This window comes from Polyodon spathula, chromosome 6 (assembly GCF_017654505.1).
Source record: "Polyodon spathula isolate WHYD16114869_AA chromosome 6, ASM1765450v1, whole genome shotgun sequence".
Classification (NCBI taxonomy): domain Eukaryota; kingdom Metazoa; phylum Chordata; class Actinopteri; order Acipenseriformes; family Polyodontidae; genus Polyodon; species Polyodon spathula.
In genome coordinates this window covers 15,917,571-15,931,912 of record NC_054539.1, presented here as the reverse complement: position 1 = coordinate 15,931,912, position 14,342 = coordinate 15,917,571, and the positions used below count along the sequence as shown (strand labels likewise).

The 14,342-nt window shown below is 38.2% G+C and overlaps 1 protein-coding gene across 1 annotated transcript; it reads right to left on the bottom strand.

Annotated features, from left to right (window-relative positions):
* Positions 1–10,426: 10,426 nt before the first annotated feature.
* On the bottom strand, positions 10,427–12,734 carry LOC121316510 (solute carrier family 35 member D3). The gene is made up of 2 exons (XM_041251543.1): positions 12,131–12,734; positions 10,427–11,510 (listed from the first exon to the last, which is right to left on the bottom strand). Exons 1-2 carry the CDS (start codon positions 12,564–12,566, stop codon positions 10,699–10,701), a joined length of 1,248 nt encoding a protein of 415 aa, XP_041107477.1. The 5' UTR covers positions 12,567–12,734; the 3' UTR covers positions 10,427–10,698.
* Positions 12,735–14,342: the final 1,608 nt, after the last annotated feature.

The following is a 14,342-nucleotide window of genomic DNA, read 5'->3' as shown; positions in this document are numbered from 1 at the left end:
AGCTAAAGTGAGGAGACTCAGAGACAGAAGGTGCAGCAAATAAAATACTTTTAATTAAATAATAATTACCAAACAAAAAGGCACAATGGCCAAATAAATCAAAAAGAGACAAACAAAACACTGCTCACGAGCCAAAAATTAAAGGTCAAACAAAAACTGTTCAGGTTGGGCAGAGCCTTCATTGAACTTTGTAACACAAAACAAATTTAGCAACACAGAAACACTCACCCCAAAACACCTCCAACAAACAAAGGAATTTCCCCCTTTTTATTACATGTGGCTGAAGCCTAATTATTAATTACTCAATTAGCTCCAGTCACATTCTCACATGTATTTAGGCAGGGATAGGAGATTAACCCCATTCCTGCCAACCACCACCAAATCACCACACAACAATATTTACAGACACCTCTCTTTCCTCCACATCCAGGGCTCCTCCTCCAGTCTTGAGACTGGCCATACTTTAAACAAATAATGATTGAAAATGTAGCACCAGTCTACCCAAGGACCGTGGGAGATTCTATTGGCCGAACTGTCCCGGTGCAAGCCAATATGTTCACGCTCAGTTCCGCTTGGAAAAATAAAGAGAGAACAAAGGGCAGAAAAATGGGAGGGAATAAAGTAAAAAAAAGTCTGTTCTCTTATAATTCGCAAATGGACTGACTAGTGGAATGGTTTAATCAGACCTTAAAACAGATGATGAAACGGTTTCTCAAGCAAGAGCAGAAAAATTGGGCTAAACTGCTTCCATACCTCCTTTTGCAATGAGAGAGGTGCAGCAGAGATCAACAGGGTTTTCTTCCTTTGAGTTACTGTATGGGAGACAGCCCCAAGGTATCCTCAATCTTGTAAGAAATGTAGTCTAACATGTACTACTTTTTAAAGACCGCCTGTGATTGGTGGTTGTTTGGAATTTAAAACTTGCTCAGCATTGTCAGGAGCAACATTACAAGAAAAAAATAAGAATTTGGAACTTTTGGCCTGGAGATAAAGTACTTTTGGTACTTACCACATCAGAATCTAAATTATTTGCTAAATGGCAGGGACCTTATGAGGTGACTTGGGCAATTTGTAAAGTAAATTTTGAAATTAGACAATCCGATCACTGGAATAAACTCCAAATTTATCATATTAATTTGTTAAAACCCTGGAAAGAAAGGGAGGTCCTGTTTATAGTTAGTGACGACACGGAAGAGGATTTTGAGCCTAGTACCAATCCACAGAGTAATTAATATTCTGATCAGGGAACACTTACTTCCTGGTCAAAAACAAGAGCTGCAAGAGTTGGTGAAAGGGTTTGGTGATGTTTTTTCTGATGTACCAGGTAGAACTAATGTCATTGAACATGCTATTGTCACTCCACTAGGTGTCAAGGTCAGGGAGAGACCGAACGAGATCCCAGAAAGTCGTCGGGATGCAGTCCGTAAGGAGGTGATGGCAATACTTTAGCTGGGAGTCATTCAGCCTTCCCAGAGCCAGTGGTGCAGTCCTATAGTGATAGCTCCTAAGAAGGACAACACCACTCGTTTCTGTGTGGATTTTCATAAGGTGAATGAGATCTCCAAGTTCGATGTATACCATGTGTCCCACATGGACAAACTCATAGACAGACAGGGAAAGGCTCGGTTTATCATGAGTTTGGATCTGATGAAGGGATACTGGCAAATTTCACTCACAGCTTGCTTCAGCATATCTGCATACCTTACAGACCTTTTTCTTAAGAAAAAAAAAAAAACACTTTTCTTAGCCATCCACTTTATGTGGGTGGGTCTATTACATCAGGCTTCACAACAAGGCTCATCTTAGAAAAGTCAGTGGTTTTAGAAGAGCAAGAGGCCCTGCTCATTCCAAAATCTGGTTTAACACGAAAGAGTGTGCTAGGTGTCCATGAATGTGACCTTCTCTGTAGACCGTGGTTAATTCGTGGAGTGTGCAAACTTAATCCTAAAGCCGCCCTCCCAATTCCATTAAACGTGTGGGAATCACTGATTGAAACGGGGTGCTGTCTCAAGTAAACAAGTCCTCCCTATCTCAGCTAGCTGATATATTTTCAGTGGGTTATAACAAATTAACAGTAATCAGTAAGATAGAAATAATATTAATCAAAATTATCAAACCAACTGTGTATCCTGTATAACATAACCTTATACCCAATACACAATTTACAATAAATAAAATATTTGCTTCACTTCACAAGAGTTGAATTGAAGAATGTCAGTTAATATAGGTAGGCAAAAGTTTGAGGCAGGAGGGGACTAAGAATCCCTCGGAGTGACAACCAACTGCAGGAATGGATAGAAAGTTTGGAGTGTGCAAGATTCGCAGTGATAGCAAACCATCTTAAATTATGTAGCACTTGTGGTATTATGCTGCCATCTAGAGGTTATGATTGGAATTGAAACCATTGGCTTCAGTGAAGCAGGGTACAATATATTTGGTTATTGTGATTAAAATCCTTGTCTATGTATAAAACAATTTGCATATTCTTTTTAGTTTTGAATAATAAATATATTCGATACATGTTAGAACAGTTAGTGATGTATATAAATAAGTTAACGTGGGTCTACAAGATGAACCTGCATTATTTAGCTGTCACAATTTGGTGAGTTGAACTTGCTCTCACGTTGGAAAGTGCAGCAGCAGCAGCCAGAAGATTCTAGTACTGAGGCCACAGGCTTGCATTGCCTGAGGAAGCTGCCGTAGACACCCAATGAGGGTGTTGCAGTGGTAACCATGGTCTGTGAGGCGTCGGTGGAAAAGTTGCAGTACAGCAGTGTCATTGGAGTATGTTATGAGACCTGTCAAAGTCACAAGCCACCACTGGTTGAATAAAGTTTGTAATGGGCTGGATAGGTTTTTAAAACATTGAACGCACCTGATGGAGGTCCAGGACCGGATCTTCTGGTGGAACTGTAAATTGTGCTGGATCTTTGGACTGTTTCACATATGTAACTGAGATGGATTTACCAGTAAGCAGGAGGATGATGTTCTGAGAGGTCCATGCTGGTATACACGCCTTACGTAAACAGTTGTAGCAACACATGGGAACATGTAACACAATAAAATAAAAAAGGTCCTTATGTACCCTTTAAGGTAAGAAAGTGAATGAGTGTATATGAGGACACTGTTGTGTTTGGGAACTAATGTCTACAGTAATGTGGACTAACTAGAGGTCTAAAAAAATCAAAGGACCTGACTTTGGATAAGTGGTTCTTCAGATGTGTACATATGAATGTCTCCACTGTACCCCCTGAGCAGGGGATTTCAGGGATAATAACTTTCCATGAAACTGAATATTATAATACAGAGACATACTGAAAGCTCAAATCATGTCCTTAACCCTAAACAATGGTATTAAAGCACTATAATACTGCATTCAAGCTGTTTAGGTTTTTAGACAGGAGCTCTGGTTTATGCATTTGTAATCAGTCCTAGCCACCAGGAAATGTGAACTATAATGAAGGTTTGCTAAATATGAATTAACAAGCAATATGTTGGTGAGTCATATGCTTGTGCTTTGTCTTGGTCGTGGGGATTTTGTTTTAATGTTTGTTTCCTTTTGATATTTACAGAAGTTTCTTTTCCTTTGTAGGTACAGCAGAAATTAACTCAAATTATGAACCAATGCAGGCACATACAGATGGTCCTCATAACCCCATAACAAGCGCAAGGTTAGAATGAAATGTCTTCTGAAACTTTCACAGGAGGCTAGAAGTGTAAAATAATAGAAATGATTGTTGTAGATTGGCACAAAATCAATACAGTTATCATGTTCACCATGTAGAGTGTGACAGACAGAGGGGTATGCGGGTCAGTTTAACAGTTGAATGAAATGTATAATTTCAATTTTAATAAACAGCATATAACATACTTTGTATTGTACTTTATAGAACACTGAATCTGTCCATGTAACAGTTTAAATGTAGATGCATTAGATTGATATGCATGGACTATCTGGCTATTTTAATATAAGTATAGCTACAATATGTTTAGCAAAAAAAAATTAAAATGTTGGCTAATAGTCAAAGAAATTGTGTTGTTTAAATATGTATGCACATCAACATTACGCAGAACAAACAAATAAATAAATACATACTTACTGATTTACTTTACAGGGTTGCATACTTCATATGATGGTTGATTTGGGATGTTAAGACTTAAAAAAGTTAAAATGCAAATGTACCGGTTACTATCAGTGTGACTTACCTGTAACTATACTGTTAAAAAATAATTCTATATAAACACAAAATTATAATACATTTGCGTTCTATAAAATAAAATAATATAAAAATTTGCAGGACACGAAACAGATATGTAACTCAAAACAGCAGGCTCTTTATTCAGCAGCCGCAGGTAATCATACAGGCACACAACATGATTCACCACTCACCGGAATCCCCAACCTTGGCTAGTCGCAGGCTGGCTTTTTTATATCCCGCTATCCATTAATATTACAACAATGTGAAAGACTTTTAGCCAATCAGTGGCTGTGATCAGTCCCACTCCCTCTGACTCCACCCTCTTTCCCATGCTTTGAGAGGGGTCAACGCTGGTGCAAGCTGCATCCATTGCCCAGTGTAGTAACCAGTCTTTGCAACCAGGAGAAGGCACTCTTGCACTCTGACAAGCACAGGTTCAGCCTTAAAAGTCCAACAGTCCCGCAACAACCAAGAACATACAACAAGAAATGTTTGTAAGAATTTACATTTACTTAAGGTTTTTGTGTGAAGTGAACTCTGACCTGAAATTCCTGTCGGTGTCAACAAAGATTGGTGCTGTGACTTTTTCTAAAACCTTGCAGTGGAACCCAGCATATAGGAAGGAGTATATGGTGTGGAGTATGTTAGGGTTTCACCTGGGGAGCTCCTCTGTCCAAAAAGCAGTGCCTTTGAGGAGGTGAGGCCTGCCGAGCTTTGCTGGCCTCCAGAGGGAGACACCAATTCAAAGGTGGCAGTAAGAAGAAGGAGTTAGCAAACCCAAAGTGTACATAGGGAGCTCCCATTAATTTTACTAGGGTTGAGCCTCACTCTGCCTCCTGAACCACACAAGGCTAAAATAACAAGCATTAACAGGAAGCAAAGTAAATTATTTTGTGTATGTACAATGTTTTCAGCAATAACATTGGTTCTGTAAATAATTGCAGGTGGTTTCTGGTACCCTCTACTGGTAATAATTTAAACATATCAGTTACTGAATATACAGTACTAACACACTACAGTTGATTTATCTCTTAACTACACTGTTTTTATCTACAAACTTTACTATTTTGCCAATGTGTAACTTTCCAATTTCTGCATAAAACACTGGGAAAGCTACTGTCCTTTTATTTCCCAAGAAAAGCATTTGATTGTACAATACTGTGCTGCTTTATTTGACTGGCATTTAACCCTGTCAGGAAAGTATGGAATAATTATCGCAAAAAAGACTTGTGGCAGAATTGTTTTGCAGTTAAACTTGATTTTCAGATGTTAACATAACAACTGTTCCTCAGATCAGTGGTGTTCCAGCAACTGATCCTCCTTATAATTTAATTCTGCAGCTTCCTAGTGTTGAAACCAATGAAATATTTTGTCAGCAATCAAGAAAGGTTCATTAAAGGTAGTTCCCCCTTTTAACTTTGAGTTTGGTAGATGACATGGGCACTTATTCTTATATCAGGCAAACCTGAAAGCACCCTCGCCAGTATGAATGTCATTAGACACTAGGTGTATGTTATGTCTCCTGTCATACAGACGATGCACCCTGTAGTTATTGATTATTTATAATAAATGATATATATATATATTTATATATATATATATATATATATATTATATTATAATATATATATATATATTATATACTTATATATTAAAATTGAATAAATACAAATGAATGGATGCATTATAAACAACTATTCGAACAACTTTTAGTACCAAAACCATATCAAGTTGTGGTAATGTTCTTAGCACACCACCATTTATTCGAGGCTCATTTGGGGATTGAGAAAACGACTCAACATAAAGGTTATTTTGGGTTGGAATTCATAAAGAATTGAAGCAGTTTTGTAAATCTTGCCCAAGTGCCAAAAAGACCAACCGCTATTTTAAATTTAGAGCTCACTTAGTGTCTCTTCCTATTATTGAAGTGCCTTTGGAGTGCATTGCTATGGACCTGTTAGGACACAAGTATGCGCTGGTAATTATGGATTAGGCTACCAGGTACCCAGAATTGATTCTATTGCGAAACACTGCATCAAAAACTATAGCCAAGGAATTGATGCAAGTTTTCACTCAGGTCGGAATCCCAAAGGTGATTTTAACTGACCAAGGCACACAGTTTGTAGCCAAGCTAATGAAAGAATTCTGTAACCTTTTAAGAATTCATTCTATAAGAACCTTGGTTTACCACCCACAAACCGATGGTTTAGTGGACCGTTTTAACAAAACTCTAAAACATATGTTAAGAAGGTAATTGAGAATGATGGGGAAGACTGGGACTTGCTGCTTCCGTACATAATGTTTGCTGTTAGGGAAGTTCCTCAGTCCCCTGCTGGGTTATCTCCTTTTGAATTGTTGTATGACCGACAGTCCTGTGGTATTCTGGACATTGATAAAGAAGTATGGGAGGGACAAACAAATATGGAAAAGAATGTAATCGACTATGTAAATGAACTCAACAACAGAATTTTTAAAAATCACCCCTATTGTCAGGAAACGCTTAGGAAGAGCACAAGCGGCACAGTCCCAGAATTACAACCAAAGAGCACAAGTCAGAGTGTTTCAGCCCGCAGAGTATTGGTTTTGATCTCCACTCCTGAGAATAAACTATTTGCACATTGGCAAGGGCTGTATGAAGTGATTGAAGCAGTGGGGGTAGTAAATTATAAAATTAGACAACTCGACCACAGAAAGAAAGATGTATCATGTAAATCTGTTAAAAGTGTAGAAAGATAGAGAAATTGTACTCATTGCAGGGGAGACCAGGGCTGATTGCACCAAGTTGCCAGCCTTCCAAATCAATGTGAGTCTGACATTAGACTCATTACAGTGTTAGGAGGTAAGCAAAATGACTGAAAGAAACCACGATGTATTTTCAGCATTACCAGGGAGAACAAATATAATACAGTATGTGCCGTTTTATCGAGACGCCTCGGGGGAAGGAAAAATATCCCAAGTAAGCGGCTGTCCCAATTACCTGTCTTGCTCTGAGTAGTGATCTCCATTTCATCATTTGAAAATACTGTACCCCAATTTAATGAAGTGACGTCCCAATTAAACCACGTAAATAGCATTGGGAAGAACCGTCTCCCAGAGTTGACTTAAGCAGCAATCCTCATTATCAGTATCGCGATTAGGCGGCACCAACTGTAAAGCATGACATTGTAACTGAATCAGGGGTTAAAGTGAAGTTAAGACCATACCAAGTACCTGAGGCTAAAAGAACCAAGGTAAGGGCTGAGGTAGAAAGGGTGCTTCAGCGAAGGCTATTCAAAACTGACCTCAACCTGTCAATAAAAAGCAGGTATGAGCATTTCTAGGAATTGAGGGCTATTACAGTAGATTTATCCCACAATAGCAGCACCACTAACAGAACTAACCTGTAACAGGTACCCAAACACGGTGAAGTGGACTGAATAGACAGAGAGGGCAATGACATTGTTGACTGACATTTTGTGCAGTGATCTGGTGTTGGTCGTACCAGTGTACTACATATTCTATGTACAAAAATATAGAACTTCTCATTCTTAACATTTTTCTCAATGCTGCTTTAATGATAAATAATATTTCTTGTAGATCATAAAAATAAAGCACAAAAAAACAAATGATTCAACGTCTTCAATACATTTTCAAATAAAACAGCTTCTACATACCGTGCAACCCATTACACAATACAAATATGTGTGTAAAATGTCTGTTAATGTGAAACAGCTTCAATTCTATTTCAACCTTTAAATGATCAATATTCAATTCTCTTGCAATACGTTCATGGAGGTATCAAGCGTAAAAGTAAAGACAGTCATAAAAAGCTTAGCCCTCTGAATGCCATAAATGCCAGAAATGTGCATTGTAGATTTACTGTATATATCAGCTTAATCCATAACAAGCCTTCCCATTTGTGTAGTTTTTCTGTGTTGTTATATATACAACGCTTGTCTTCTTTTCATTCCTTAAGAATATTATCTTCAAGTATTGCTCATCATTGTTAGACAGCTTTGTGGGTCTTCCAGTCCTGGGTTTGTCAATTACAGATGATGTTTCTCTGTACTCTGTATTATGCTTTGGATACCACACCTTGAAAATAAAGTGATGCATGCCATTTCACTCAATGTTTTTCCTTCTTTATGCAAGTCAAGGTTGTTATAATAGTTGAAAACACTAGTGGAGGCTTTGAGTAAATTGTTGATGCACATAATGCATCAGAGTAGAAAAATGCAAGATGTCTAGGACTTTTGCACAGCAGTGTATATGTTTAAAAAAATGAGATCATTTTATTTTGTTATACCAATCTCATAAAAAATATGTAATATAAATGTACTATAAGTTTACTTATGCAGTAGACTTATAGCATTTTTAGTAAATCAGACAACAGAGTTGCTGCTTAATAGTGTTACCAGTGTTTTCAGATGTATTTTCTTATCAATTATTAGCTTTTGTACTATTATCACTGATCCCCTTTTTTTCTTGTATTTTATACTTTGAATTGCAGATGCTATATGCTGTACAACTCTTTCCTGGTGCCTAATCATGTCATGTGTTGTATTTCAAACTGATATAAAACTAAAAAGCAAAGACCCAAAGATACTCAGTGCAATAATAAGGGGATTGTGAAGTTTGAGTTCTTGTAAAGTAAATGAATGGCAGAATATCAGATTTTTTTTTTTTACATTGTTCTTGAGTTATTCATTTTTTTAAATGCATGGTCTTTTTAAATGAATGTTCTTTTGTTAGCGTGCAGGAGTGTAAAAACATACTCTGCGCGACCCCCTCCAATCCGGTTTTCGCCCACTGGACTGAAACTGCTCCTCTCTCTGTCACTAACTCTCTACTCCCTGCCTGAGCCTCCTCCCTCTCCTCTGTCCTAATTTTCGTAGACCTCTCTGCTGCCTTTGACACAGTCGACTACTCTATTCTCCTGTCCTCCCTTGTCGACCTGGGACTATCCGGCACCGTTCTTGTCTGCACCTCCTACCTCTCCGATCGCATGTACTGGGTGTCCTGGCATGGCTCACCCTCTCCTCTTGCTCTCTTTCTACAGGAGTCCCCCAAGGCTCAGGACCCCTGCTGTTTTCACTCAACACTTGCTCCTTGGGTCCCCTCATCTCCTCCCATGGCTTCTCGTATCATTTCTATGCTGATGATGCCCAGATCTTCCTCTCCTTTCCCCTCTCTGACTCCCACATCCTCTGTCGTATCTCTACCTGTCTCTCGGTCATCTTTCTAGCTCTATTCCTCTTGAAACCACTACCCTCTCTACCTCCTCATCCACCAAGAACCTTGGTGTCACCCTCGACCCCTCCCGTGCCTCCTCAAGACACACCTGTGTAAACAGCATCTGTAAACCTCACAACACATGACTATACTGGACTATATAGCACCCAACTGTATCAGTACTTGCATCACCTGCTCTTAAATGTAACGTGACATTTTGTAATGTGATACTTTGTGACAACTGTAAGTCGTCCTGGATAAGGGCAACTGCTAATAAATAAATAATATTAATAATAATAATGTAAAAAAAACAAGAACTCCAAATCCAAGAAGCAACCACCATGCTCTGTCCTTAACTAATTGCTGCTTTACCTATGACTGCATCTTTTAAATGTCGACTGTGTTCTTTCATGTATTATCTATCAGAAGTGCATCACTCAAACATGTTCAAATGCATTTTTTTCACCAATTGCTATGAAAAATGCTATTAAAAAATCAAACGTGCATTAAACACGAATCGTGAGTCTTACACATAGTCAAATCAGAGCGCTATGACGGGATGAAACATGCCAATAAATGCTTTTTACATGTCATTTTACAGTTTTGAATGCTGCTTGTCCAAATGTAAAACCTAATAATTGCATTATAATCTGAGGGGATATGGAAGCTGTCTGTCTGACTGTGTCACACTTTCGCACTTTCCATAGAAAAAACATATCCAGTTATGACGAAATTTTTAAAGAGAGTTACAGGGAGTTTTTCTTGTTTTTTTTATAAATTTAGTCATTGCCAATTATTTTGTTATTTTCTCCCAATTTGACTTGCCCAATTATTATTTAGGCTCAGCTCACCGCTACCACCCCTGCGATGACTTGGGAACGGCGAAGATGAACACATGCTGTCCTCCGAAGCATGTGCCGTCAGCTGACCACTTCTTTACACACTGCGAATTCACCACCCACCCAGGAGCTACAGTATCGGAGGACAACACAGCTCCCGGGCAGCTAACAGGCAAGCCCGCAGACACCCGGCCAGACTACAGGAGTCACTCTTGCGCGGTGAGCCAAGGACACCCTGGCCGTAATACCAGTAATAATCGTAGAAATGTCATGACTGGTGGAGTGCTATTGTAATCAAGACCCAAAAGGTCATGTCAGTGAAGAGCCCTGATTTAAAAAAAAAAAATAGAAAAAGCTGGCTTTTTGACATTCAAGGATTTTTAAAAACACATACCAGCTCAATCATTCGTAACAATAACATGCTTACATTAACTATGCTACATTTAATATCAAGGACTTTGTAACTCCTCGTTTTCAATTAAAGTGTCTTTTTTCATAAACTTGAAATTTCTAATTGACCTCCATACTCCGGCATAAGTGTCACCCAGTGACTGACCCTTTGGTTCTCCCTCAGTTGGATTTGCTTGTGTTTGCATTTCCATGGACTCCACCAGGCCATTCACTTCTCTGGGTTCCAGAAAACCATCAGTTGGTCCTACTAGAGTTCCATTTGGCACAATCTCTCCAGGCCCATTTTCTTTTGGCTCATCTGGTTTATAAGGCTTGCCGGGCAACTCTTTATCTTTCGCTGCTTCTTCCAGATCTTCATACTTACTTTGCTGTTTCGTCTCAAAGTACTTCACAATACAATAGGTGATTGAGCCCACAGTGTTGACCACCACACCTGCAATGAAGAGAGCTGTAGGCTCCACATCACTGAAGGCAACCATTCCGACTGTAATAGTAACAATGCTCTTCAACACGCCAACAAAGCTGGTGGTGACTGCTGAGTTGATGTAGGTACATTGGAGGGTGGTGAAGTTCATGGCACAGCCAAAAATAATACTGGCAACAAATGTGCACGTCACAAAAGGGTTGGTCCATCCCGGAAATGACCAGGCATTAATGGTATCCATGCTAACAAATGAACAGATCAAGAGCAAAGGAGAGGATGTAACGGCAATGGCGTACTGGGCTGTCAGTGGCCCATATTCAGTCTCAGTACTTGTCTTTTGAATAATCACAAGGTACGCAGCATGGACAATGACTGTAAGCACTCCTGTCACATAACCAAATGTGTCTCCTGTCAGATCACCAACTCCTGTGAAAATAAATATCAATATGCATATTCGGTCAAGGATAACAGTAACATTTTATATGTGTATATATCCACAGGAGATTTACCATATCTTTATATTTGTAAAAAGGTTGTACTTTTCTGCAGTTGTTTATTATCAGATGTGGAATTGCTGCATACAGTAACTACCCCCTCTCCTGCTGATATCCATTCACATACCAAATCCCTTAATACAAATTGACACGTGATGATTTGACGTGATCTTTTCTTTATATATTTTAGCACTCTTCAACGGTTTCTTTGTGCTACCTTATATTTTAAAAACAAATTGCAAATGGCAATCAATTCTAATCCAAATTTCACATATTATATTGTTCTTAAAACACATTTGTTAAAAAAATAGTAATAATAATAATAATAATAATAATAATAATAATAATAATAATAATAATAATAATTATTATGATTATTATTATTATGTATTGTTAGTGTGTGTGTGTGTGTAATATATATATATATATATATATATATATATATATATATATATATATATATATGCTGAATTTGAATACGCAAACAAGCAATATACGGTAATTAAGGCAATTTCCCCTCAAAAATAAAGATAAGTTTTGTTTAACTGGTACCTGCCAATGCTGCTCCGCAAGTAGTGATGAATACTGCAGTTAGAACTCCAATAGACGGGATCCCATTTTTCAGAACGCAGACACCAATTATCAACGTAACCAGAGGTAGACAGCGTTTAAAAACCACGTACATGGGGAGACTGAGCCCCCTTAACGCCCACAGGGTAAAACAGGACTGTAATGTAGATAAAATTGTTACACTTGCAAAAACTTTGGCCATATGCAAGCTATAGGGAGGCACATCTACTTTTCCTAGCCTTCTCAGAATCTCCAGCATTAGTGCCGCAGAGGTGCATGTTAGACACTGGATCAAGGTGAGGTAGTCAAAATGATAAGTAGTAATCAGAAATTTTAATAAAATATTGAGAGACCCCGAAAAAAATCCGTGAGCGACAGCGACTGAAATTCCGAGAAAACGACCCTTGCAGAGTTGCATGTTTCCCTTCAAGATCTAGTTTAGCAGACTCCAATTGATATAAGTAACGGAACAACTGAGCGTATTGCTTTAGCTTCCAAGCTGTACAAACTAACTCCAAGCGAACTGTTTAAAAAAGTTACATGTATTCACGAGACATACAAATCAATGAGGCCAATAAGAGTAATCATTAGCAATTGCCTACTGCAACTGTGGCACCCCGCCTCCTACTACCTCCCCCGCCCACCCCATCAAAAAAAAAAAAAAAAGCCCTGAGATGATGACGCATTTGACTCTGGAGGTAAATGTGCGCTTTACATTTACTTAATTGTGTGAGAGTGGTTTTAGTACGGATTCCAGTGATTCACTATGAAAGAGAAGGGTTTCAGTGCACATAAATCAATGGTTTTCTTTATCTTTAGCAGACCTCATATGAAATCCATTTGCGTAGATCCTTTTGCTAAATCATTCCAGTCCCCACTGCACCACGCTTAGCGTTTAAGAGGTTTAAACTTACGTGCTTGCTGTTTTCATTCACTTTAATAGACTGCACTTGTTTAATTTACATATTATAAATCACGGGAAAGGGGGAAAGTGTCGATAGATAACGCATATTGATCTTGCATTAGTAAATCACAGAAAAAAAAAGAAACGCCGATGAATTGGATACATATTCATAAATTTACATTAACAGGCTACCCAAAAACCGGTACTTGCTATACACACACCGTGAAAATCTCATTTATTTTCCTCAAATGTATAATACAATACAGAAGAAACGTGAATTCAAGATACTACATTGCTGTGGGAATCAATAGATTACTTAAATGTATTTGCATTGAAGGTGCCAGCGTTCCCAACAGCAGAAAGGAAAGCTCACTTTGGAATAGACTCACATGTGGCTTGGTGGTGATTTGACCAACCGGATCGCGCTTCAGTGGCTCCATGCAGCTCACAGATGCTAATGTTTGTGGTGACATTGTAAATCCAGGTCTAAATTCTCAATTTCTTTGCTCCTCTGATCTTCTTTGGAGAACAGTGCTGATTTTTTTAAAAAAATTTTTATTATTTATTAACAATGTATGCAAAGGAAGTACCTGCTGGCCAAGCGCACTATGTCAGCACTCCCCTTACAAAAAGTTTACCATAGTAAAGAGATAGCAAAGTATAAGGCGGCAAAGCATGGGTAAGCATTATAAAAAATAGCAAGGCTCGGTAAAGCATGGCACGGCAATAAGCACAGCAAACCAAGTTAAGCTATGGTAAATGCACGGTATAACCATGGGAAAACATTTTTCTGTTGTATTAATAAAGATTTAAGGACTCCATTTGCACAAATATGAAACTTGAGGTAATATTATTTATAGAAAGTGTGTGCTACATATCCAGATTTACAGAAAAGTGTAGATTTATATTTTAGGATGGATCCGTAACCTAACCACCAAAAGCATGACTTTCAAACACTTATGGTAATCCTATGCATATAGTAGCATGGTAGGTAAAATTAATCTATGCATCATTCCCGCTGTTTAAATAATGCTGTCCTTTATGCACAATACTTTCTGAATTATCACAATATTTTATTGATTAGTCTAAGTTTATTTAGACAGGGGCTTGGTCTGAATTCCACTTCAGTATAGCCTAAAAAGAATCCATCTTTCAACAGCACAGCATGGTGTTAATGGTGGTAACATGTTATTGTATTAAAGTTACGAGTTGATGTAAAGGCCACTCTTTTGCATTAATTAAGCATTCCATAAACACAAAAGGAATAAAACTACTGTACTAGCAGTAATT

Bases quoted from the DNA above. Each gene is read 5' to 3' on its own strand.
- LOC121316510 (XM_041251543.1), bottom strand. From the start codon at position 12,566: ATGCAACTCTGCAAGGGTCGTTTTCTCGGAATTTCAGTCGCTGTCGCT. The intron at 11,511-12,130 runs GTACCAGTTAAA...TTATTTTCACAG, and splicing joins TTGCGGAGCAGCATTGGCAG to GAGTTGGTGATCTGACAGGA.